This window comes from Acytostelium subglobosum, assembly GCF_000787575.1.
Source record: "Acytostelium subglobosum LB1 DNA, scaffold: scaffold3, whole genome shotgun sequence".
Classification (NCBI taxonomy): domain Eukaryota; phylum Evosea; class Eumycetozoa; order Acytosteliales; family Acytosteliaceae; genus Acytostelium; species Acytostelium subglobosum.
Genome location: NW_012236529.1, coordinates 1,413,296 through 1,438,989, shown reverse-complemented (window position 1 = coordinate 1,438,989; position 25,694 = coordinate 1,413,296). Strand labels below are relative to the sequence as shown.

At 44.9% G+C, this 25,694-nt stretch overlaps 13 protein-coding genes across 13 annotated transcripts; 8 read left to right on the top strand and 5 right to left on the bottom strand.

The window, feature by feature from the left end:
- Positions 1-45: 45 nt before the first annotated feature.
- On the top strand, positions 46-74 carry SAMD00019534_020590 (hypothetical protein; the record flags this gene model as incomplete). Its single annotated transcript, XM_012902649.1, has 1 exon — positions 46-74. A coding segment is annotated over one exon (29 nt), but the record flags the coding sequence as incomplete, so codon positions are not given.
- Positions 75-310: 236 nt separating this feature from the next.
- On the top strand, positions 311-2,656 carry SAMD00019534_020570 (hypothetical protein; the record flags this gene model as incomplete). The annotated part of the gene is made up of 5 exons (XM_012902648.1): positions 311-518; positions 625-1,115; positions 1,166-2,029; positions 2,101-2,506; positions 2,595-2,656. The coding sequence occupies 5 exons, from the start codon at positions 311-313 to the stop codon at positions 2,654-2,656; spliced, it is 2,031 nt and encodes a 676-aa protein (XP_012758102.1).
- A 215-nt stretch (positions 2,657-2,871) lies between these two features.
- On the bottom strand, positions 2,872-5,337 carry SAMD00019534_020560 (hypothetical protein; the record flags this gene model as incomplete). The annotated part of the gene is made up of 5 exons (XM_012902647.1): positions 2,872-3,360; positions 3,420-3,859; positions 3,965-4,975; positions 5,051-5,083; positions 5,142-5,337. 5 exons carry the CDS (start codon positions 5,335-5,337, stop codon positions 2,872-2,874), a joined length of 2,169 nt encoding a protein of 722 aa, XP_012758101.1.
- Positions 5,338-5,756: 419 nt separating this feature from the next.
- SAMD00019534_020550 (hypothetical protein) lies at positions 5,757-7,682 on the top strand (the record flags this gene model as incomplete). Its single annotated transcript, XM_012902646.1, has 1 exon — positions 5,757-7,682. The coding sequence occupies one exon, from the start codon at positions 5,757-5,759 to the stop codon at positions 7,680-7,682; it is 1,926 nt and encodes a 641-aa protein (XP_012758100.1).
- A 1,364-nt stretch (positions 7,683-9,046) lies between these two features.
- On the bottom strand, positions 9,047-9,586 carry SAMD00019534_020540 (hypothetical protein; the record flags this gene model as incomplete). Its single annotated transcript, XM_012902645.1, has 1 exon — positions 9,047-9,586. One exon carries the CDS (start codon positions 9,584-9,586, stop codon positions 9,047-9,049), a length of 540 nt encoding a protein of 179 aa, XP_012758099.1.
- A 38-nt stretch (positions 9,587-9,624) lies between these two features.
- SAMD00019534_020530 (hypothetical protein) lies at positions 9,625-10,179 on the bottom strand (the record flags this gene model as incomplete). Its single annotated transcript, XM_012902644.1, has 1 exon — positions 9,625-10,179. The coding sequence occupies one exon, from the start codon at positions 10,177-10,179 to the stop codon at positions 9,625-9,627; it is 555 nt and encodes a 184-aa protein (XP_012758098.1).
- Positions 10,180-10,268: 89 nt separating this feature from the next.
- On the bottom strand, positions 10,269-10,439 carry SAMD00019534_020520 (hypothetical protein; the record flags this gene model as incomplete). The annotated part of the gene is made up of 1 exon (XM_012902643.1): positions 10,269-10,439. One exon carries the CDS (start codon positions 10,437-10,439, stop codon positions 10,269-10,271), a length of 171 nt encoding a protein of 56 aa, XP_012758097.1.
- A 991-nt stretch (positions 10,440-11,430) lies between these two features.
- Positions 11,431-11,775, top strand: SAMD00019534_020510 (hypothetical protein; the record flags this gene model as incomplete). The annotated part of the gene is made up of 1 exon (XM_012902642.1): positions 11,431-11,775. A coding segment is annotated over one exon (345 nt), but the record flags the coding sequence as incomplete, so codon positions are not given.
- Positions 11,776-12,727: 952 nt separating this feature from the next.
- SAMD00019534_020500 (hypothetical protein) lies at positions 12,728-15,195 on the bottom strand (the record flags this gene model as incomplete). Its single annotated transcript, XM_012902641.1, has 4 exons — positions 12,728-13,159; positions 13,235-13,591; positions 13,661-14,984; positions 15,080-15,195. Coding segments are annotated over 4 exons (2,229 nt in total), but the record flags the coding sequence as incomplete, so codon positions are not given.
- Positions 15,196-16,004: 809 nt separating this feature from the next.
- Positions 16,005-17,282, top strand: SAMD00019534_020490 (hypothetical protein; the record flags this gene model as incomplete). Its single annotated transcript, XM_012902640.1, has 1 exon — positions 16,005-17,282. A coding segment is annotated over one exon (1,278 nt), but the record flags the coding sequence as incomplete, so codon positions are not given.
- Positions 17,283-17,748: 466 nt separating this feature from the next.
- Positions 17,749-18,836, top strand: SAMD00019534_020480 (hypothetical protein; the record flags this gene model as incomplete). The annotated part of the gene is made up of 2 exons (XM_012902639.1): positions 17,749-18,361; positions 18,475-18,836. The coding sequence occupies 2 exons, from the start codon at positions 17,749-17,751 to the stop codon at positions 18,834-18,836; spliced, it is 975 nt and encodes a 324-aa protein (XP_012758093.1).
- A 621-nt stretch (positions 18,837-19,457) lies between these two features.
- On the top strand, positions 19,458-20,519 carry SAMD00019534_020470 (hypothetical protein; the record flags this gene model as incomplete). Its single annotated transcript, XM_012902638.1, has 1 exon — positions 19,458-20,519. The coding sequence occupies one exon, from the start codon at positions 19,458-19,460 to the stop codon at positions 20,517-20,519; it is 1,062 nt and encodes a 353-aa protein (XP_012758092.1).
- A 2,697-nt stretch (positions 20,520-23,216) lies between these two features.
- SAMD00019534_020460 (hypothetical protein) lies at positions 23,217-25,678 on the top strand (the record flags this gene model as incomplete). The annotated part of the gene is made up of 4 exons (XM_012902637.1): positions 23,217-23,914; positions 23,980-24,029; positions 24,088-24,190; positions 24,253-25,678. The coding sequence occupies 4 exons, from the start codon at positions 23,217-23,219 to the stop codon at positions 25,676-25,678; spliced, it is 2,277 nt and encodes a 758-aa protein (XP_012758091.1).
- Positions 25,679-25,694: the final 16 nt, after the last annotated feature.

Sequence of the window (25,694 nt, the reverse complement as noted above, 5' to 3'; positions counted from 1 at the left end):
AGCCATGGAACCAACACAATCACTCACACTGAGTCTACAACCCAGTCATCATCAAGCCAAATGGTGACAGATAGACCCAACATCATGCGCAACATCAAGAACTTCTTTGGTTTGTAATAAACAACAACAATTATTACCCGTTTATGTCTATCTATCAGTCATTGTCCTATGAATTTGACCCATAAAGAAATTACCCCCCGAAATTCTTGTTACCTCAGGTGGGTGTTATCTCTTCACAAGTGTGACACATACATTTATCTCTGTCACAATTATATCTTCAATTCACTGTACATACATTATCAATCAAAAGATGAACAATCCGTCAACATCAACGACTTCAACAACTACACAGCAGGACCCCGTTAAGCAGATGCGAAAATGGATCGCACAGCAGACAACACTCACTATTGAGGAGAGAGATACAGCCGTCAAATATCTCAATCAACATCACACAGACATACTTTATGACACTAGTGATAAGATCAAGTACATCAGAGAGAACCTCCTTCAGCCAACGAGTAAGTACTTACATAACAACAATAACGTATCGTCGCACCTGATGTCTTCATTCAATACTAACATACACACACTTGACTTGATTCGCATACATATAATTCGTCTCAGCACAGGTTGTCACCGACATTAGAAAATATAGTCTTAAAGACATTAAGTGCGCTGACTATCCATTTCTGTTGCGAGATAACTACAAGAAGCTCGTAGTTGAGAACGCATTCAATAACTATACACATCGTGGAGGCGATACAACTCAGAAGCACAAGTTCATCTTTATCACTGGCGACTCTGGCATTGGAAAGACTCGAGCAGGATTCGAAGCATCACGCATCATTGACATTGAGCCCAAGTACACTGATACAGAGTTCATCAATGCAATCAAGGACCCAGTCTACCTCTATCTCAACCTCTCCAGTGGCTGCAAATTCAACTACATTCTGGACAGCCCGCACCTCCAGGAGGGGATCGGACTTGGCGTTCGCGTTGCCTACTCCAGCGGCATGTACGGGGATCTGAACAAAAAGCCCTTCGACTCAATCGACGAGATCATCATGGGCGGATACCAACACGAGCTCAGCTTTACGCGCGTCATCGAGGACATTGTAAAGATGTCCAAAAAGAAACTCCTGCGATCATTCTCCACTTTGACGAGTTCCAAGAGTACATCACCCAACACAACCATCGCGTCTCTCCATCGGGAGGCGGAGGCAACTCTCTCAAGAACATGCTCGCCATCATCGGACAATACATGCAGAGTCGCAATCATTGCTTCATCATCCCAAAATGCACGGGCACCTCTGACAATGGCGTTGACTTTATGAAGTCTGGATATGGCAACACCTCGATCATTCTCAAGCCACTGACACTCAAGTCGTGTGAAAAGATCATCAAGAAGGTCTACGACAAGGATTCACCTCAGGTCAGACTCCTTGACGACCTTTCATTCCAGATTGCCATCTCTGACACTGGCTGCATCCCAAAAGACTTGAACTACCTATTGGACAAGGTATATTCGGATGACTATTCCGAACTGTGCTATCGAGATATCTCTGCTCTCAACCGTGCACAGGATCAAGATCCTAATGACCTGTACTTTCTTTGTTCAAGGGCCATTGTCAACGCCCCGATCACGTTGACCACCGTACTTCTAAGTGGCAAGACGATCAATGACATGCGAATCAGAGGCTTCATCTACTTGGTCCCGCTCTCGGACAGCTCAGTGAATGTGAATGAATCGGAAAACATCACAGAGGTTCGATTCTTCCGCATCTACTTGTCTTTCTACAATCTCAAAAGCTTCAACCTTAAGAGCAGTCCTCAATGCTTCCCCGACGGCCTCCTTCTGCTGCCAACCAAGCTACTGCAATGGCAATGGCAACACTTTGAGAAGCTCTATCCATTCGTCCAACTTTGTCTATTTGATGCTATTCAGCCCAAGACCATCAAGTCGGTCTTCAGAGGTGTTGAGGGGCTTGACCAACTTAGCCACAGCGCCATCACAGGATATCCAGACAGAGTAAGTATTGGGCGCACTCTCGGCTTCATCGTTGTCGCATACACATCACTAACCATTGAACGCATACCCAGGTCTTAGAAGAATCTAAAAAATCCGATCGTTGGCTGACTTACACTCATGGCAATTACAAGCATCATTTGCAAACCTGCCGTGATATAGTGATTTGCCATCAGAATGAGCCAATCATCGACCATCGCTTTGCAGTCAAGCTCGGTGAGAAGACGGTCTTTGTGTTTATTCAGGCCAAGCACTCAAAGCCCGATGTCGAGGATCCAAACTTGGACGACCCATACAAGCTCATGCTTGGGTCCAAGAAACTCTTTAATCAAGTTGACACAGAGGTCCAAGAAGATGGGATCAACAACTCGGCGCTGGTCTATCTTCTTGTCACCAACCGATTGACTACAAACTGCGATCTGATTACAGAGTTCAACGACAGGAAGGCAGGCTGGCAGCTCAATGACAGACATTACTTTGGTGTGTGGATAACTCATCGCCGCTGGCTTCGCAACATTCCGGAGCTGGCGCTCCTTCATTTCATTCTTCCAAACTCTCCGCTCTATAGTTTTATACACTCTTCTTCTTTTAAAAAAGGTATCTGTATCAATAATCAATGTAGAATTGTAGTAGAAATAGAGTTTAGAAGTTCAAAATATTAGAAATAATAACCTTTAATAAATTCAAGGGCGATATCTCAATTCTACCTACAATTCTACTTTCGATACCTGTTAGCGCTGTAACAGTTTGCACGTCCGAGAGAGTTACCAGGAGAGTTGTCTCAACACGTTGGTCAGCCGTAGTTCCGAGTTCACCGAGTGTGGTTGGTGCGTGGTTTGTATTGTTTATTGATGCTGGATTTCGCCAATGAGACCAGTGTGAGCAAAGTAGGAGGCATAATCTCGGAAGTTGTTGTCCGCAACCAGAACCATGTTCTTGAGGAACTTGCGATGGACTTGGCTTGAATATTGGCCTCCAGTAGGTGTGCTTTGGGTCGTCTCAATAGTGAACTCCTCAAAGCCATTGTCCACAGCATACAAAATCTCATTGTAGTTGACAAGATGTTTGTTGGAGACTGCAACAAAGATTTGCAAGGTGCTTTTGGTCTTCTTGTAGAATACTTTGTGAGCAGTGTCTGTGACCTTGCGGTACTCTACACCGTTAAGAGTACCAATATCCAGGAGTGTTGATGGTGCCTCTCCAATACTGACAGCCAGACTGGACTTGTACTGGATTAGCTCCAAATGGGGAGGTTCATTGGGCGTGGGAGAGGGGGAGGACAAAATGCTGTCAAACGAGGGTGCCATTGGAACATTGGAGACAATGTATGAGCTCTGGGTTGGTAGGACTTGTATTAGTTTTATATGCACAAGCCAGAGAAACTAAGGCATACCTTGGTGATATCGATGGTGGTGTCTGACCCAATGATGGAAATGCACAGTGGGTCCATTAGGTGGACAGAGTCATGAGATGATGAACTCCCTTTTGCTTGCACTATTGAGAGGCGGGAAATTGGTACCACCATGTCCAAAGTGTCTTTGAAAGCTATTGCATGTGGATATAGCTCTCGGATGGTGGCACTTTGCTTTCCCAAGCCGACCAACAAGTTTTGTCGCAGAGCGCGAATAGAGTCGCAAACTCTTTGGAATGCACGGTCGTCAACTAGTTTGGTGAAGTCCAAGTGTTCGTCGTCGATTGCCATGACGTGTTGATTAATCACACGAATGAGGACCATAGGAGTGATGATCTGATATTTGAATAGGTCGTCTGGTCCACCAAGAATCAAGATCCCAGTAGTTCTCGCCTTGTTGATTGTGATTCCATTCAACTTGTCTGTAAGAGACACACGATGTCCAGCGAGTGACCAAAGTAGCATTCTTCGGAGACCTTCAGACGAGTGTCCTAATGCTCCTGTCCAACGTTCGATCGAATAGATACTCTTGATGCGATCCAATACATGCTTGAAGAACAACGAGAACATCTTATGGTGGTCTGCTTCGAAAGGCAGCTCCCAGCCAGAAACAACATCAACAAAGATCTGCAAGAAACGAGGCACTCCACCAAGGTCGTGAACTGATATGTTGACAAGTTTTCCACACTGCTGGAGCAGTTGGCAGAGTAAACTGTCGCTTTGAGATGCCTCCTGTGTTCCATTGATGATCTCGAGCATTTGAGTAGCTGTGAGTGGACTAAGAAGGATGGAAGTATAGCCGAGCTGCGATAAGAGTACCGACTCCTCTCCGAGGGTCGTGTTGGTGCCAGTGAGCATCGGAATGATACAGATGCCGAGAGAGTGTTCCGTTGACATATAGTCAGAGAGCTGTTTGATCATGTCATGTAAACATGCTTGATCAGTACTACTGAACTCGTCAAACTGTATCGAAATGTATATGGGGATTTTGTCGTTGCCTTGGGTAGTTCTGTTGAAGAGCTCTCGAATGAGCCCCATAACATTGGTCAAAGTAAAGAGTTCGATCTCTTGACTGGACAAGTTGACAGTGTCCCTGAACTTTGACAGTCCAATGCCAAAGAAGAAGTGTATTGCGATTCGAATGCCCAACAACACTGATGCAACATTGTGGTGCAAAAGCTCGTACTGTTTGATGACGTCGGCTGCGAAGAGCTCGAGAAAGATATTGGCAATGGCACCTGGGACACCAGCAGCGGGAATGATTGATGGCAGAGTCTGTGCAAACTCGTATCCAACTCTTGACTTGCCAATTCCAAAACCCCCATGCACAACTGGGCATCTGTAGGACTGAGGTGCTCTCTCCTGTTTTTGGAATGCCTTGATATTCTGTTTCGCCGAGTTGATCAATTGAGAGAGCTCTGACTCACGTCCAACAAAGGGAAACTCGAGGGATACCTTGGGTACCTCAGGCACCTCCATAACGTTCTTCCAAGTGGGTTGAGATTGGTAAATCCTTTCAATGAGGCTAAGTAGAGTAACTGAAAGGTCCAAGTAGGAGGAAATGAGAAGTAGAGTCAGTATCGAACACATCACTCGCTCTCATTAGTACTTACGCGCTTGGCCACCACCTCCTCCTGCAGCACCGGCTTGAGTGTGTATGTTAGTATTGAATGAAGACATTGCGCCGATGTTGTTTGTACTTACGAGCTGGGGGAAGATGCGCACGAACAATTGCCCGAGGGCCCATGGGTGGGATCAGTTCTTTCCAATCGCTGTCACTGAGTCCTTGCAGGGATTTGATTGTGAGACCTTGCTTCTTGATGGCCTCCACAGTGTCCTTGCGGAAATCTTTGGGTATCTCTGACTCATCAGACAGTATCCAATTGAAGAGGTCGTCCATTGTCAAATGGGAAGAGAATATACAGAGCGAGTATAAGTTAATTGAGAGGTAGTTGTAATAGTAGTTGTTGGTGTTGTGTGAATAATGAATGAGTGAGCATCGATGTGCCTTGTGTGTTGGTGGTGATTATGATCTGCATCTCCCATTTAGGAAACTCATAAATAAATTAAATCATATAAAACAATTTATCTCTAACAGATATAACATGTCATTATTCAAAGAGTACTATTGGGACGACAACTCGGAGTTCAGAGATCGTCACAAAGCTTACATCAAACAAAAGGTAAGATGCGAATGCGGCTTCGAAGTTGGTCGCACCAATCTCAATCGACACAAGAAAGGCTACATCCACAAGCAGTTGATGGCCAACAAATAGGTTCAAAGTGATATAAATTAACATCTCAGTGTTAATATATAGAATGAGTAGATCAACAAGAGACATTGGAGGCAGACTGAAGAAGACGGGCGTGACTGAGATCAAGCTCACCGGTAACTACAGCCGAGCAGACATCGAACGAATCGCTCAGCGGGACAGCAACACTCTCCAACGATACGCCGCCAACGCAAGGATAGAGGTCGTGCTCGACTACGGCAATCATCAGTATCGATCGGGCAAGTTCACCAAGGTAGGCGAGCCCATCATCATGTTTGATCCTCACGAGTATGACGGAGCACCGATCGCAGAGCCTGACACATTTAAATGGTTCTACATCTACGTTCATCAAGCAAAGGGCAAGGCAGGCGGCTGCGACGGCGAATGGAACAACTGCCTCTACTACTGCCTCCACGACGCCTATCCAGAGCAGGTCACAGAGCACTTTGGCAGGCCATCACGACTCAAGAAGTTCCTCGACCTTGATGTCGATCAGAAGGTCTCTATCAAGCGGATCCCAGAACTCGAGGAGAGACTCAACATCAAAATCAACGTCAAAGGTGATCACTGCTATGCATCCACCTCGAGGGCAACCAGAGAGGTCAACCTAATACTAACAAAAGGACACTACAAACTAGACAAGGAAGGTACCTATGCAGGCAAGGGCATCAGATACACTCGACACAACGAGAGGGACGTCTACATCAAGCCAATCGTTTTCAAGTACCTCAAGGGCGAACAGGTCCAGCTCTATGATGACGGCGAGTACATGACCATCAGCCTGGAACATTTTATCAACAAGAAGAGACGCAAGTACCAAGACAAGTGCGAGTACATCCGCATCCTCTCAGGAATGACCCTGGAGGAGACATTGGACTCGTTCAAGGCCGACGCCGACGCGCTCAAGGAAGGTACTAACGGTATCATCGACATGTACACAACAGGACAGAACATCAACAAGGCAGCGATCAAACTGTTTATATCATACAACAAGACAGTCAAGCCAGAGCCAATCGATCAGAAGGAGGGCGAGTGGATATCCAAGTCAACCTTTGGCGCATTGATGTTTTCCATCCAGCATACAGGAGGTCTCTACATGTATGACGTCTGCAAGATGTATGGTGCGATCATGAAGAGCGGCGGCTTCATGATCCCAATCAAGTGTGGCGAGTTCCAACAACTGACCGACGAAGAGCTGAGCGCAATGAAATCAATACCATTCGGTATCTATCGCGCAACGATCAACGGCAAGCACGGAGCATTCAAGATTAACAAGAAGGATTACTACACTCACTACGACCTAATCTTTGCTAAGGAGCTAGGACTGACATTCAACTTGAAGACCGGCAACAAGGCCAACGCATTGTTATACGATAGCACATGCAGGATCAATGGCTCCATTCTTTTTGGCAAGTACATGGATCAGGTGCTCGCCTGGATCAAGGCAGGAGTCCCACGATCAAAGGAACTCTATCAACGACTCTGGGGCGCTCTCTCCAAGCGCAACAAGACCAAGCAGTGCGTCAATATGGAGTGCGATGAAGAAGTGATAGAGACCAGCGATGGACAGAGAACGATCAAGAACATTGATATCAACGTCGACGAGGACTACTCAATCGATCACATCACTCCAACAGCCAATGGCAGCGCGATGATCAAGTCGGCCTGCAACACCGACATGTTCGATACGCCATTCGCTCGGATCATGCCATTCATCATCTCTCGTGGTCGCAAGATGATTGGAACGATAATAAAGGACGACATTGACTGCATCAAGCGCGTTCACACTGGATTCGTCTCGACCAAACCATGGACAGTCAAGACTGGCAAGAAATCGCTCGACTACCCCAAGTTGGGCACCGAGTGTGGCGACCTGCGATACGAGGGCTACTGTCCCGACGCAATCGTCAAGAACATGACCAAGCCAGTTGGATCGTTCGCCATTGGAATATGGCAAACAGAAGGCTGTTAATATAATCTCTACTTCCATCATTATGGACGCAGAGATGAAGACGCCGGCCTTCATCGGCAGCTACTACCATCGACAGGAGCGGCAGCAACATCAACAAGTCGTACATGCAGCGCTACTACGAGGAGTACAAAGAGGAGATCAAGGCCTACAACACAGAGAGGATACCGTGCGCTGTCTGCGGCAAGTTGATCTCGCGACACTTGATGAGGAAGCACGAGAGGAGGATGCATTGATCATTGGAGAGACAAAGAATGATGTTTATTGGCAATGTCTGTGGATCAGGAAAAGAGGCTGCTTGAGCACGAGGGGCTGAGCACTGGGTAATGGGGACCTGTGGTGGATGGACTTGGCAAGGTTGAGGTCTTGGGACGGCACAAGAGATGGCGACGCAGAACTAGTGCATGTTTGCTCCATCGATGTTGAGTCTCTCAACCATCAAAGATCTGAGCTTCTCGGTGGCCACAATGATCTTGGCATCCAGAACAGTGGTCGGCTTCAGAACCAAGAACCTCTCTAGCATTGCACCAAGAACGTTGACGTCATTGTCAAGAGCGAGTTCTTGACCTTGGGCTACGGGAGCCTCGGCAAGAGCGAGTTCTTGACCTTGGACTGGGACAGGGACTGCCTGGGGTGGTGGGAGGACAACTGCCTGTGCATTGACCAAGTTTGCGAGCAAGTTGTGATTCTGGTGTTGGTGTTGCACATTGGAGTAGGCTCTGAAGTACGTCGGATTGTAGGTCGGTGAGTTGGTTCCTTGCGCTCCTGGTTGGCGTGTGCCATTGAATTGGTTGCCTGATCCGCCATTGAGAGATCGATAACGAATCACAGAACCGTTTCTTGTGTCAACGATCCATGTTGGCCTGACTGGGTTGGGCCCTCTAGCACGGTCAGGGACCCAATCTAGAATCACCTCATAGTTGTCAGCTAGTTCTTGGGCAGATGGAAATACAACTTTGTCAGCGGTCGAACAGCATGGGTACTGGACTGCTAGAGTTGGACATCTCGAGGAACTCGCTCAAATTGTACCGGCTGTCAAGGAAACACGGGATGCTTATTACAAGAGTATCTCCCTTGAGCAGGGTCTTGAGCGCCATATCCACCCTAACGTATGGGCTGGAATGGAAACGTCATCTGAGGTTACCCATGACCTCCGATCCACAATCCTTGTGTCACCGGACGTGAAGATGACATAGTGTTGTATTTGTTGTTATGATTAAGGGGCATTCGGTGCCTCATAATTATTTCTTTCGCTGCTACACGTTCCGCAATCACTCTCCCTTAGTCTACTGGTCTAGAGCACATCAGAAGCGCGCAACATTTAACTCCGTGTTTATCAACACGATACAGCCAACAAAGGACCATTATCACAAATAACCAAACTTCTTGTATCTCTCTCTCATCTCTCTCGCTGCCTTCTCCTCCCTCCTCACATCACTGTAGCCAGTCGCCTCTTTGAACGGCACGCCGCGAAATCTGTTCAACAGGAAGCGCATGGCATGGTATCCGCAGGTGTCGGTGTTGACTGCCTGATCCACAATCTTGTTGACTTTGAACTTGAGATACACGTCTGGGTCGATCTCAGCAACCAGCTGCTTCATTCGCCGCAGGAAGTCAGTGCTCGGGTCATCACCAAACGAGTCGTAGTACTCGATCGACTTGTCGCCCTTAGCATCAATGTAACAAGTTACCCAGTGACTGCCCGGCTGACTGCTCTTGTCGAGATTCATTATGAACGACATGTGCTTGGGCTTCAGCTCATCCAGTTGATCACTCGCGATGACGCCCTCAAACCCATCCTTGGCGTATGGCTGCATCAACTTGTCGATATCGTAGTCGTAGAGGCCGCCATGCTTGCGCCCGCTACCTTTCTTCATTCCCTTAACGTCATTATAAATAGAGTCCATCCAATTCTGTCTTTCGCTGTGGCCCTTGAACACCTTCTTCAACTCATTGTACAGCTGTTGTGAGGCGATGTCGCTGTCGTAGTATTGCTTGACCAACTCCAACACCTGTGGTGCCAGTGATGTTGGATCGGTTTGAGCGAGTCCATTGCCTGTAGTCTCGCCATCGTGCCAGCTTCTGATATCAGTTCTCTCTTGAGTTTATTTCTCTCCTCATAGGGCACGTTCTTCAAGTCCTTCCCAAGGTCATAGTTGAGGTTATTGATTGGGTATCCTGTGTCCAAGTAGTGCTGCACTGATGCCATGACCTTTGGAGTCAAGTCTGCTGGTATCGCCTTTGTTGCCTTGAGACTAGAGGACGTGATCGAGACTCTCCTGTTGTTGTTGTTATTGTTATTGTTGTTGTTGACCGCAGTGCTTGTTGTTGAGGTGGTTGTCGTGGTTGTTGATGTTGTTGGATGTGGAGGCGTACTGTAAGGAGAGGGCTCATCAACCTTCTCAGTCTTTACCTTGTGAATGGTGCTGGGCACTGGCTTTTTGAGTCGTGATGGTTGCTTGACTGCTGCTGCTGTTGCGATGATCTCAACTGCTCTCATGTCCTCAGCGACCTTCTTCTTTTGGCGCTCTGCTTCCTTGATTGCTTGCTCGTATTGTTGTTCAGCATCGACCTCGATTTGGAGCTTGATCAGATCTGTTCGTCAATGTATTGCAATCGGTCTGCGTCGAATGGCTCCTGCTTGCCGAGTGCCTTCTTCTCTGCTAATAGACTGTGGAGTTTGGTCATCATGTTAGCCTTTTGTCGTTTATGCTCGAGCTCCAACCTCGTCATCTCCAATCCATACATCATCTCTTCCATGGCCTCGGCCTTCTCGAATCGCTCGATGTCTTGATGGAATCGTTTGTTGAGTGACTGCTTGATGTCCTGTATGCTGGCATGGGTCTGCTCAACGAGGCCATGAGTTGCGTTCTGCCTTTCGATCAGTCGGTCGTAGTTGTTGTGCTCAGGCTCCTCGTCGTTCACTGCCACTCCCTCAACCTCCTCGCGGGGCAGTCTCGCCACACCCTCGTCGATCTCCTCAACAATATCAACCAAACAAATAATCCCACAACAACATAATTAATTAATCAATCAATCTTTTAAAGATAATAAAGGTCAGGTTTATCTTTGATCTACAAACACCTATTCAGTTCACTGAACTGATCTATTATACCTGTTGTATTGATGCACTCATTAGGATGTTTATCTTTATATTACCTAAGATCAACCTTAGGTGCGATCTATCGGAGCATTGCATTCATGGCATTCTCCATCTGGAGGAAGGTGAAGATGAATCGACAACAGTATCAATCAATCCAAAATGTATTATTTAATAAACAAATAGAGTAGTTATCTTGTCCGGGCTTAAACCTCCAACATCACATGATTGTGTCAAGCGATGTTTGTCTCAGCCCATTATTACCGCCCGAATTCAATCAAAATGGTCCAACCAAGGCCAGGTCCGATGCATCACCATTGTTTGAAAATCATGTGGACCAATCATCAGATCAGCTCAACAAGAACTCATTCAATCAATCAATCACTACTACTAGACAGAATGAAAGAGATAATGAAACATCTGTTTATTGCTATTATTATATCTGTTGTTCAGTTGACATGTTTAGTGCACTGTGATGCACTCAATAACTTGTATATATATGTTGATCCGACATCAAAGTACAACGAGACACTATGTGGATTATCAACAAACATCTCATGTCCAACGATACAGGATTCATTTAACTCATACTACTCTATCAAACCTCAACCTCAAGACACGATGTTGAACATCATCCTCACACCAGGATAGTACTTCAATACGGTCGATAGAAGGAGTGGAGCTCTGATCTACCAGGGAACCAATGTCACCATTGTATCAGAGTTTGAGGACCAACCTGCTGAGATCATTCTTGATGGTGGAGCATTCCTATTGAACTATCCCTCATCATTCAATTATTTCATTCCATTCACATCGGTCAACCTTGTCAACATCAACATCAATGGAGGCGGCAACTCAAACTACGCCAATCTCATTCTTTCATATAACGGCTACCCAATCAATGTCACACTCAACGGTGTCAATGTATACAACACCTCCACACCCTGTGTATTTGAATTCCTAACCTCAGAGAATGGAACATTGTACGGCCTGTCGTGAGTACTCATGTCCGACCAAACGTCAACTTCCAAAACATCTCGGATGGATCATTGCAGGATCAGTGCTTGGATTCATCTTTGTATCATTCATGGCATTCTCCATCTGGAGGAAGGTGAAGATGAATCGACAACAATACCAATCAATACAATAAATTGTAATAAAGCATGATATACTCGAAAAGAACAAGCGATCCATTCATGCCAATGAAGAAGGTTGATAGGTATTGTTGTCTATTTTGGAATTCAGGATGGGATGGTTCCAATAGGGGTATGATTCTCATTCAATGATCACTCACAAAGGCTTTCATTTGAGCTTCATTCAATCATTCACAACTTATAATAGATATATACATACATATTATTTGTATCTCCTGATATACTCTTTAGAAAATGATATAATATAACACTACATTCTCTACACCAGCTACATCTACAACAGTCATCTCCAAACGACATAGCCAAAGCGTTACTCATCATTGCCGATGATATTACAGTTGTTGAATGACAACAAAGCACTTACTGCAGTACATGACCGCGAGTATCTATGTTGTTTGTTGTTGCACTTTGTGATGATTATAAACATTACGGACATGTATCTTCTTCAACGGCAACATCAACAATATCATAGATACTATAGAGGTTCATGTGACTGATGGAATGTTGAGAAGCGCATCATTTGACAAGCGAGGACTGAAGACATGCTACGTAGGCATCGTCGACAAGCGCCGCATAGAGGCAGCGTGAACGTATGTCCTCGGTCGGATCGCTGGGTCTTAATCAATGACAGTTGCAATCAATCATGACTAGTATCTCAATAAACAGGAGGACATTAACAAAGAGGCGATGTTGATAGTGATGGAGGACAAGCAAGCTTGTCCTTCATAATGCAAGACAATTTATTGATTGTCAAGCAGGAATAGGGATGATAATGGCCAATGCTACAATGGTCATGCACAGAAATCTTGGTTGAAGAAGTCGTCGACGACGCAAAGGACATAGCCGGTGGTGTCAGCTGGCTGGAAGTTGAGGTATGCACCGTTCTGAGAGTTGGTGGACCAGATCTTCACGATGGTGACGTCTGACGTGAACAGGTGTTGGTACAGGCCAAATATGCAGAAGTCACCATCTTGGAACTCGGCGTAGAACGAGAGGTACTGGTAATCGGTCGCGGGAACTGGTGCAGGGTTTGATGTCCACTCTGTTACATTGTTCACAGCGTCCACTACCTCCAAGTATCCATTGTAGGTTAATTGGAGAGTGAAGTTGTTGGCAATGAGTTTGTCACTCTGAGACAAGGAGCTGGGGCAGAGTCGTCCGGTGGCATCCACACAGCCATTGGGATTCAAAACAGAGATATGGGTGTAGCTGATAGGGTAGTTGGTCTATGATCGTAGTACAATGTGTTAGTGTGAATGTCCTCTTCTGGAGATGTCTATAAGGTTTAACCAACTACATACAAATGTCCAAAGGAATGTGTTGTCCGTTGGGTCACAAACAGTCCATGCATACATATAGCCTACAGTAGTTGCTTGCAGACAATAACTTCCCATCCTGATCATATATTCTCCATTTGTGGTATTGGTCTCAATGAACTCCAAACCCGCCGATGGAGTATAGTTGTCATCAATGAAGAACCAAAGTGGTATACTGGAGTCTGGCTTCATGATCTGGGCTCCATAGTCAGTAACCGGGAAGCTCCAAGTTAAAGAACCATTGACCAAGAGATCATTAGTGCAATCGGACATCATAACCACCCCACTAACCAACTCGACAAGACAAGTTTGTGTGTTCACATTCTTAATTGTTCCAGAGCTCTGAGAATTGAATGAATGAATGTTAGTGATTACTTGTTACAAGTTTCGACTTGACCTTAGTGTACTTACAATAGGAGGATTAGACTTTGGAATCTCGGCAAAGATGTAGGAGAAGGCACTAATAGTGTTGAGTCGAGGGCAATAGTTGATGGGGTATGCATATGAATAGGGGATGACAAATGAGGCGTTGTAAGCACCGGCGAGATAATATCCAGGAGGGATATCGATTCGATGTGGACCTCCACCAGAGTCGGCAGCAAACACTTGACTGTCAACTCCATTGCTGTAGTTGAATTGTACTTGGTCTACATAGTCTCCGGTGTGTGCCAACAAGCTGATTATGGGAGGGTAGTCTGAGGTGGATCCTAGATTCCTGGTACCTCGAGATCCTTGAAGGAGCGAGTTGGACCCATTGAACATCTCAATGCCAGCTATTCCAACAAAGGTTGCCCTCTTGTTAAAACAATTGGGTGTGGGACGGACACGATCACAGAAGTTACAGTTGATGTACTGGTGGTTTCCATAAACTTTGGAGGAAGTTGGGTTCAAAACTGTGTTGGCTCGTTGCCAAGACAATGAACGAGGGTCTGGAAGAGGTGTTGATGCTTGCACTACTGGGTCACCCATGGAAGAGGGTCCATTGTACCCACCAGAGAGAGGAGAAACGATGAATGATTGAGTTTTGGATGGAGGTCCATTCGGATACGAGATGGGATCTAGGTAGTTCCAGAAGAAACTCAGGTCGAGGGAGGGTATGTGAGCCACCATGTAGTTTGCCACGGCATTGTATTGATCCTCAGTCAGAGTTGCTCCATCCATGTATGGAGGGATCCCAAAGCTTTCACATCCTAGCTCATGGATAGTGAGGAAGAGATCAGAAACATAGTTGGTGGCTTCCTGTGACAAACTTCTAAGTTTCTCCCTTTGGGTATTGATCCAATGTGGGTCCCAGTTACCAGTGTTTGCAATCTTCAAAACATGATTGTACAAAGATAAGAGCAATGTACTGTGATGGGCATAGAGTGTGAGATACACACTAGAAATGTTACAGTTGTTGGGAGACTGGAAGTGGACTGAATTTCCTATCATTTGAAAAGAATTAGATTCGAAGGAGAGTTGGATGCTTTGGGGATCTCCAGAGAGAGAGTTAAGAAAATTCTGAACATTCAACTGATCCAAGACAAGAAATGATTGGGCGTTGTTTAAATATGAACACAATTCTGCCTGATTGAAGAGCTGATCGAGGTAGGTAATGATGGCCGTGGTCACCATTTGATCTCCATTAGGCCATAAAATATCGAATAATCCTTCGACAATACCACCAACAGTGGGAATTAATGCCACATTATCACTTATGATCTTTCCAAAATTGGATAAGGAGTTTTGGGCAATTCTGAAAGCATAAAAAAATAAAAAAATATATAAATAATAAAAATATTGTTAATATTATTTTAACTTTCCAAAAATGATTGAAAATTGGGCACTTACTCCGCATTGACGATAGGTCCAAAATTATTGTCAAACGAACAAGCTGCCAATGAATGAGAGACAAGGGCAATCAAAACAAAGAGACTGTAAATACTTATATTTGTTGTAGTAACCATATCTAGTAAATTAATGAATGAATGAATAATCAATCAACTCTCTTTTAATATGAACTAGTATTAGTTCTTCTAACTTGAAGAAAAAAGTGGTATTGATACTATTATCCCTCTGGATATAGATTAGAAGATTCTTTTGATGGGGATCAAATCATTTGAAGAGTAGGAGATCTCCAAGTACGAAATAGAGAGTCAAGCCTTTATTCAATCAAAATCATCTCTAGGTTGAATCAATAGCAGGGAAGTGCACTATTCCTAAAAGAATATCCACTCGTGAATGTCATAGAGATTGGGCATAACTATATTCCCATTGAATATGATTTTGGTAGCCAGGTTACTTGACTACTGGGAGTTTCCAAGCACAGTACGCGTTGCGCAAACAAATGTCATCTTTTGATAACACATACATACCGAGATTGTGGACAACGAGCGTTTGATTTTGATTGAGCAACCAAGGTGGGTTATAGAATGGAGGCCTCCATTTGGGAACTTTTGGCCCAAAGGTGCTTTGAAATATCTGCCCAACACAACTATTGTCCAATCACACAGACCAAAATTCAGGGCGAATCAAAAAGTCCTTCCATGAACCTGATTGTTGAAGTTACCCCAATTGGTGGCCAATCTACACTTCTACAAGTGATGGTTGGTAGTTTTAAAAAAACTTGGGTTTGATACTCTTATCTCTATGTGATCGGACCTTGCATTATTAAAATAACCAAATATATTTGGAGTAAGAAATATCCTTGGACTTCTTCCTTTGGGTCGGACAACTAGATTGAAATTTATTCATTTTTAAACTTCAAACCAAAACAATGAAAGAGATATTTGTGTTTATAACAATAATTTCTGTGTTGGTGTGCTATGTGCACTGTCAGACACTCAACAACTTGTATATATATGTCGATCCGTCCTCAACATATAACGAGACTTTATGTGGATCATCAGCAAACATCTCATGTCCAACGATACAGGATGCACTCAACTCGTACTACTCAAACAACCCTCAACAAAATGACACGATGGTCAACATCATCCTCGCACCTGGAAAGTACATCAACACTGTCGATAAAGCGAATGGAGCTGAGATCTATCATGGAACCAATGTCACCATTGTATCAGAGTTTGAGGACCAACCTGCTGAGATCATGCTCAACGGTCGAACATTCCTCTTTCATGATGGCATGCTCAATTACGCGCCATTCACATCAGTCAACCTAACAAACATCAACATAAATGGCGGCCACGACCCAAGATTCACTGATCCCCTTCTATTGTTTAACGGCTACGCTAGCCCGATCAATGTCACACTCAACCGAGTCAATGTGTACAACTCCTCTAGTTACACCTTTATGATTGAAATCAATAACTTGGATACTAATATGACACTGTACAACCAGTCATACCTGACCATCACCAACAGCACATTCAAAAACAACGCCAATGTGCTTAGTGTACTCTTCATCGAGGGCATCACAGCATTCATTGACAATTGCACCTTTGACAACAACACCCAATTCGGAGCTTTCAACTTCCCAGTGAGCTCCATTACCGTGACCAACTCCAACTTCTCCAACAACCAACTGGCGACTGAGCTCATGTTCTCGGCCGATCGTGTCGCCCAATTGACAATGGACAACTGTGTGATTGTCAACAACACTGATCATGCGACATTCGAGATCTGCTTGATGCTGTTCCAGAACATTAACTTTACAATGAGCAACACACTCATCATCAACAATGATGTCCAGAATATTATGGCTCACTCAAACTATGATCCACCCAATGTGTTCAACCTGATCAATGTCACAGTAAGTGGTGGACTGCAGACAGACCAGCCATTCATCGATCTTGTCGGTGGCAATATGACCTTTAACAATGTGCACTTGCTGAATGGTCAGCGTCTCCTCAATTGTCCACTCACATGCAAGTTGTTGAGTGGTGAGTTCTCATGTCCGACCAAACACCAGCTTCCCAAACATCTCGGATGGATCATTGCCGGATCAGTGCTTGGATTCATCTTTGTTGCGTTCATGGCATTCTTCATCTGGAGGAAGGTGAAGATGAATCGACAACAGTATCAATCAATACAATAGATTGTATTATTTGTTAATAAACAAACGTCCTGTCTGGAACCCTCAAACATTGTGTGATCAAATGGATGGGTCACAGCCCATTATTCAAGCCCGTATTCAATCATAATGGTCCAACCAAGGCCATGTCCGATTCATCACCATTGTTGAGAATCATGCCCGACCAATCAAATGATCACCTCAACAAGCACTCATTCAATCAATCAAACAATCACTCACTCATTCTTGAGTAATACAAGATATAATGAAAGAGATAAATATATTTCTGTTTATTATTATTATTGTACTCTTTGTTCAGATGACATGCTTTGTTCAAGGTCAGACACTCAATAACTTCTACATATATGTTGATCCGACATCAACTTATAACGGGTCATTATGTGGATCATCAACAAACAACTCATGTCCAACGATACAGGATGCACTCAACTCATACTACTAAATCAAACCTCAACCTCAAGACACTATGGTGAACATCATCCTTGCACCTGGACAGTACATCAAAAGTGCCGATAGATTAAGTTGTGATCAGATCTTCCATGGTACCAATGTCACCATTGTATCAGAGTTTGAAGACCAACCTGCTGAGATCATGCTAAATGGAGGAGCATTCATCTGTAATGATGGCTCATTCAATCAATCCTCACCATTCACATCGGTCAACATCACAAACATCAACATCAATGGAGGTTACAGCCCACACTACGTCGGCTTCATTCTAATGTTCTTTGGCTACCCGATCAATGTCACACTCAACAATGTCAATGTTTACAACTGCCTTAATGTCCCCTTTTTGATTGAGTTCCAAACATCAGATAATGGAACACTGAGCGACCAATCATACCTGACCATTACCAACAGCACATTCAATAACAACAATGGTGCACTATTTGTACTAAGCATCCGAAGCATCACAGTATTCATAGACAATTGCACCTTTGACAGCAACCTCAAGTTCGGCGGGTTCAACTTCCCAACGAGCACGATCACAATTACCAACTCGATCTTCTCCAACAATCAACTTGCGATGGAGTTGATGTTCTCATGCGAACTAGAGGCCCAATTGACAATGGACAACTGTATGATTGTCAACAACTCTCAGGTGTCATTCCCTCTCAGTTTGATGCTATTCGAGGGTATCAACCTGACGATGAGCAACACACACATCACAATGATGTCCATACGATTGTAGCTCACTCCAACTACCAACCATCTGAATGGACGCCGCCATGTTGCCTCTCCAATGTGTTCAACCTGACCAATGTCACAGTGAGTGGTGGACTGCCGACTGACGATCCGTTCATCACATTGGTCGGTGGCAATATGACCTTTGACAATGTACAGATGCTGAATGGTCAACGTCTCCTAAATTGTCCACTCACATGCAAGTTGTTGAATGGCGATTACTCATGTCCGACCAAACGTCAACTTCCCAAACATCTCGGATGGATCATTGCCGGATCAGTGCTTGGATTCATCTTTGTATCATTCATGGCCTTATCCATCTGGAGGAAGGTGAAGATGAATCGACAACAGTATCAATCAATCCAATAGATTGTATTATTTAATTTCATTCTTTAACGATAATGTCTTGCCTAATGGAATATATATATATTAATGAAAGGAAAATGATTGAATGGTCATTTGAATCAACGAAATTGATCATATCAAAAAATATCTATAAATAGATAGGTGTTTTCAATCAATAATGTTGGTAGTTGTCATTGACCAATAATTTATTTACACTCTCTCTCTCTAACAGAGAATGAACAAGCCTTTATCCTTTGAATGAACATCATTTATCAAACAAATTAACAATATGTTCATTCCATTCATTAATTCACATTCAACCAATCAAACAGATAACCCATTATGAGCTCGCATCTGAAGTGGGGGTTGAGTGGTGTCCAGTCCAATCTCCCCACCACCAACAATGTGCTCGCCTCTATTCTCTGTCACCCCTTCCCCATCAATGGGGGCAAAATAATAAAATTCAAGATGGTTGTGTCACCTTACTTCAGGTCGACTGGCTGACTGACTACTCATCTCCAACCATGCACAAATAGGTCAAACATTTTAGGATTCTTCAGATCCCTTCATTCATTCACTTCATCCCATTCATTCAATCAATCAATCAATCATATAACATAAAATTATAATATATATAAGTAATAAATGGAACAGATAAGGTACAAACCTGCAAGGAGGTACGTTGTACATTTGGATGGTGATCCTGAACATATGTGGGACGAACCTTGTCGTGATTATAGACCAGCGGTGAAGAGGGTCGAAGCACATATCAACAAGATGTACGGCACAAATGTGTTGGTACGATCGCTACAGAGTATGTTGGGCGCGATGGCCTATATGAACTGGGTCAGCTACGCATCAGAGCTGCGCGGCCTGTCTCGCGAGCTAGACGTTCCCGTCGGTGCACTCGTCTTTATGCAGCTGATCTACGAGGTGAGCACCTGCTGCACCACGGCAATGTCTCGCGACCAAGATGGCAACATTGTCATGTCACGCACGATGGATTGGGACATGCTGTTGCTCAAGGACATCACGATCGAAGCCGACTTCCACGTGGGCGGCCGCAGCATTGGAGTGTACACCACGTGGATTGGATACGTGGGTGTGCTCACAGGCATTAGCCCCAAGGGCTTCGCCGTGGCCATCAACTACCGTCGTACTACCGGCGGCTCCTACTGGACCAACGTCAAGCAGTTGCTCAAATACTGCTGGCCCGTCGGATACCTGGTCAGGGAGGCTCTGATCACTTGCCAGACATACGGAGAGATCGTCCAGTTCCTCGGAAACGCAAAGATCATTGCTCCATGCTATATTACAATCGTTGGCAAGCGTGCTGGCACTGTCATGGCTCGCAATCCAACATCTGTGTTCCGTCAGAGTGTGCTGCCATCGACCCACGAGGAGGAAGTCGACCAGCACTTGCATGCCAAGCCAATCCTGGTGACAGATCAGGACTTCCTGGTGCAGACCAACAACGAAGAGGTCAACGACAACGAATACAACTTCCTGTTGTCCAACGAGCGACGATGCTTCACCACCGAGCGACTGGTCGTCCTGGAGCCACACAAGCGAACCGACGACAATCTCTGGAGCATCATGAGTGTGCATCCCGTGCTGAACAATCACACCATCTACGGATGTATCATCAAGCCATCGCAATACTCAATCGAGACTAGAGTCCCTCACGAAGAGTTTGGATTCCTCTAATCAGTCGCATGGGTGCACGCGAGCGCATCTATGATTGATCAATCGAGGGATAAAGAGAGAGTATATCAATGGCCTATCCACAATCAATGTACATTCATTCACAAGCCAATAATACATTCTAAAAGTAGTAGTAGTAGTAGCAACAACAACCCTGTTTATTAGACGTGGCTGATGGCCTGCTGACTGGACGACTGATGATGACTGCCACCACCTGCAGCACTTTGTTCATAGTCTGTGATCTCTTGACGTCGCTCGATGGCTTTGTGTAGGGAGTCCATGATGGGGTTGATGAGGACGGCAAGGTCGACCTTGCCATTCTCCATGAGCTTCTTCTTCCACGTCTCAAGGTTGTCGTAGAACTTGTTGATGTAGCTAGCAAGGTCGCGATTCTTCTTCTTCTGGGCCGCTGTTGGCGGACGACCCAGCATGTTGGGCAGGTAGGCACTGCTCCAAAAGTGTCGCAGCAACTCATTGGCCTTGTTAAAGTTCTTGAACAAGTCCTGTTTGAATCTACTCTCTCGCTGCTGATCCGACTCATTACGCGACTTGTCACTCCTGCATGATGATGCCAATATAATCTCATCCAGTACACTATTGTTCTGTGTCATCGTACGATCAAAGCTGCACCTCCAATTAGCAAGCTCATCTCTAAACAGTTCCTTTAATACAGTGAGGTTCTACACAAGTGGAAGGCACCAAGGTTAGCATGATTGAATGATTGAATGATTGTATGATTGAGTGAGGTGATGGGATGGGATGGATGGGATCATACCTCTTCCTTGTTACGCTCTTTTGAATGGCCTTCAAAGTATCTCCTCTGATCCTGGATCTTGAGCTTGGGCAAGTCTTCAGGTATAATTTGTTCCAAGTCTGGCAAGATAGCATGATCATGTAATATCTTTCGATTGTCCTTCAATATCTTCTCAAACTCCTCTGTGTTCAAATATCTATCTCTATCCTTCTCATTTGGTAATGCTGATGCGCTATATGTGATTGATTGTGTTAGTGAAGGCCTTGGCTTAGGCTTGGGCTTGTGACCTTTGATGGCATACTTGATATCTTTGGCACCAAGTACAAGTGCACTGTGTCTGTTGAACTTTCGAAGTAGTGGCAATGCATTCTTGAGTTTCTCAGGGTCTTGGTTCGGGTCCAATAGCAATCCATAACCATTTGATAAAGGGTCTTCGTCTCCCTCAGCCGACAAATCAACCAAAGGATTGATATCCATCAACTTCTTCTTCAATATCTTGATCTCTACAAGTGCGTGCGTCCAGTGTTCCATTCAAACAAGATTTGATTGAGTGATCAATGAGTCCAGTGATTGGAATGATTCCAGGTTAGCAAGTGAGCATTAATGACCCGATCAATCAATCAATCAATCAATCAAACATACCACTGTCCTCGGTCGTATCGTATGTTGAGAATAGTTCATCGGTTGGTGGATTGCGATCACGGTAATAATACTTGGTCTCGACGTATTTCTTCCAAAAGTCCTTCTCTGAGATCTTGTGAGGGACGTTGCCGCGATAGGCTCGCTCCACTGATGGATGTTGGATGAAGATTTGATTGATGATCGATGGCGTCAGACGATAGCGAACGGCGTTGACCGACTCAGAGGTGGGACGCACGTCCGACAGAATGATGCTGGGCATGCCGACCTGCTGCTTCTCTGGGCGCATCGAATCGTTGTTGAGCATCATCTTGCGTGACTCCCAAAAGTCGGCCTCGCTGATCACGCCGGCGCCCACCAGCGAATCAAACAGCTGCTTCAGTTCATCGTTTGACGAGAGCAGCAGCACACGCTGCTTCACCTCCTCCTCTGTGACTGTGCCGTTGCGGAATGTCTCGGCGACGCGAGGTGGAGGGGGGACGGGTGGCGCGCGGGATCGCTGGGCGGCCGTCGTCGTTGTGGTCGTGCTAGTGGTTGATGTCGCGTTTGCTGCTGGCTTTGCTGATGGCGCTGTCTTGACCACCCTTCCAGCAATATAGTCTCTAAACTTTGTAAGATCATCTCTTGCATTAACCATATGAGTGAATTCAAACAACAAGTCCTGTGTCTTATTCGGATCCTTTGGGTCCTTTATACTAAGTCTAAGCAATGCCTTTGCGCTCTTATTTGTTGATGTATATTGAGCTATTCATCATTCATCATTCATTGATTGTTTGATTAAGTGAGTGAGTCGTTCATTCAATCATTCATTTCATTCAATCAATGACATACTCCTTATCTCTGTGAAGTGACAATGTAGCGAAGGCTCTGAATGACCGACTTGTACCCATACTAGTCTCAGATTCGTACAGAACAGAGTACCTTGCTCCTTTGCAAACTTTGAATCTGCACGGTGTTCTACCAACTCGCCAGGTTCCTTTTTGAATTTCTCCATCAATGTTCTAGTAGTATGTATAACAAAGTAGTAGTTATAAACAATAATATTTATAACTACGTTGTTCTTGTCAACGGGCAAACTACAAGTGATCCCAAAACACCAAATTGGCTTGATCTTCAACTTCTCTCATTTTTCCAAAATGAACCCTGGGTTGGGCACTTCCACTTATTGTTCATTTATCCCTTCATTCATTCATTCATTACCATCTTGAATTCAAGTCATTCATTCAGTTCATTATCTCAAGACAAATATCTATAAGGTCATCAGGCATTGGATAAGAAACAACAACAATAGCAATACAACCAACAAAATGAATACGAGTCCTGCACCTACATCAATTCCAACAGCTACTCCTACAACTGTGACTGCCCCTGCTACACCTGCTACTGCCACGACAACTTCAACTCCAACATCTACCAAACAACATCATCCAGCACGTACTCATTCACAACCACATCATAGAGGTGGAGCAGGAGGCGGGGGCGGAGGAGCCGGAGGCCTCCAACGTCCACAACAACAATCAAATAGACCCAAACAGAACAAAGAACGAGGAGGAGGTGGAGGTGGAGGTGGAGGTGGAGGAACTCCACATAAGCATAAGCAACAACAAGCATCAACTGGTAGACCAAGTGATGCAAGACCAGTCGTCCAGGATGTGTCACATGACAAGGAGTTTGATGCAGAGCTTGAGCTGGCAGTTGCATTGAGTAAGGTTGAGTTTGAGAACCAACAACAACAGCAGAACCAGCAACAACCACATCAACTACAACAACAACAACAAAAGAAGTCAAAGAAGACACAAGTTGACATGACACACTTGATATACACAAAGAAGGATAAACCAACAGCATCATATTACAAGGATTATGGTTCTGGATCTGGATCAGGGCACTCTGGTCAACGCCATCATAACAATAACAACAGTGGCTACAGGTCATCACCATCATCCAACAAGAAGAAGGCATTTGACAACAGTGCCCAACGATCAAACCTATTCCTACAAGCCAAGTAAGTAGTGTTGACTGATTGAGTGATCCAGAGAGATGATCATCTGACACATAGTCAATCATTAGCTATCTGTTCAAAGTCAATGCCTATGGTAACTACAGGTCGAGTCTATCAAGTATGTGATCGAATGATTGATTGAATGTGATTGATCCTAACAATCATGCCCCATCTAGACCCTGACTACATTGCATGCTGGAACAGGATTGAGCAAGTGGAATACCTAACCAAGTCCAGCGAGTTCGTCTGTCCCATCTGTTTCGAGCCACCTGTGGCAGGGTATGTCCTTTCGACTGACTGATTGATCGGCATGATACTAACTCCTTTGGGAACTCATATAGTAAGGTTACCAAGTGTGGACATATTGCATGCTATGGATGTATATTGAGAAGCTTGTATCATAGTAGCAACTGTCCACTTTGTTTGAAACCAATTGACAGGACGGACTTGCGAAGTGTACATATATCAAAGGCGACAAAGTATGTGGAGAATGACCCAATCGAGTTACAACTACTTCGATATCGTGAGGGAACTACTGTGCCATACCTCGCGCAACAGCCCATCCCCTCGCTCATTTCATTCCCCGACGTTGGTCATGCCAACTCGGTGTTCTCTCGTTTCTCGATCATTCATGACATTGGACCAATCACCAAACTGGAGAAAGAGGAGCTGGAGCGCGCAAAGATCATGGCGCACAGAGAGGGCGAGGAAGAGACAGTGCGCTACCTCAGTCGTGCCGAGAGGGAGATTGAAGAGCGCGAGACTGCCTTCAAGAAGATGTCGGAGCAGAAGAGCATGGAGCATGGGCATTCCTCATCGTCGTTGTCCATCCCAACATCATCAATGTCCACATCACCTGGAGAACATTCGTTGGAGTCAGACGCATCAACGGTTGGATCACCAGACTCACTCAAACTAGCACAAGAGTACTTCTACAATCAACTCATGAACAATCAACAAGATGATGATGCGGCCAACACATATACATCAACAACATCAACAACAACTACCTCAACAACAACTTCAACGACATCATCCAACAATCAATCTAACAATCATAGCAACAACAACAACAAACATGTACCACATGATGTGAATGACAAGTTCTCTTACAACAGTCCACCAAACGAAGGATACCATTACTATTATCAATCAATTGATGGACAACCAATCTTCATGCATCCACTATGCATGCAGATCTTGTCAAGAGATGCCTATCTGCGATCACTCCAACAACTAGAGCCTGGCGTCACGCCAACACCACCATCATTACCCGATGTACTCAAGTCCAGGGTACTGGAGATGGAATCATTCGAGATCACAAAGAAGTCACGACACGTCTACAAGGCACTCAACATCTTGGCATTGACCAGTGAGATCAGCTTTGTCGAGATTGATCTGCAGTCGATTGTCCTGCGACAGGCACTGGACGATTTTGCTGGCGAGCTCAAGCATCGACGCGACATCCGCAACAACAAGAAGCGTGAGGAGACTAGGAAGGAGAAGAAGAAGGAGCGTGATAGAGCGATCGATATCAAGCGCTCCAAGGAGATCACGGAGATCTATGAGCGACAGATGGCTGAGGAGCGCGAGCGCAAGAGGATAGAGATGGAGATTGCCGAGCGAGAAGAGGCTGAGCGACTCAAGAACCAGCCTGCGCAGCCCAAGGCACCAAGTTTCCTGGACGCCATAACCAAGTACAAGTCACATGAAGAGGACTTCAAGTTCACATTGAAGGAGTCAACATCATCACGCAAACGACAATGATTAAATGAATAAAGAG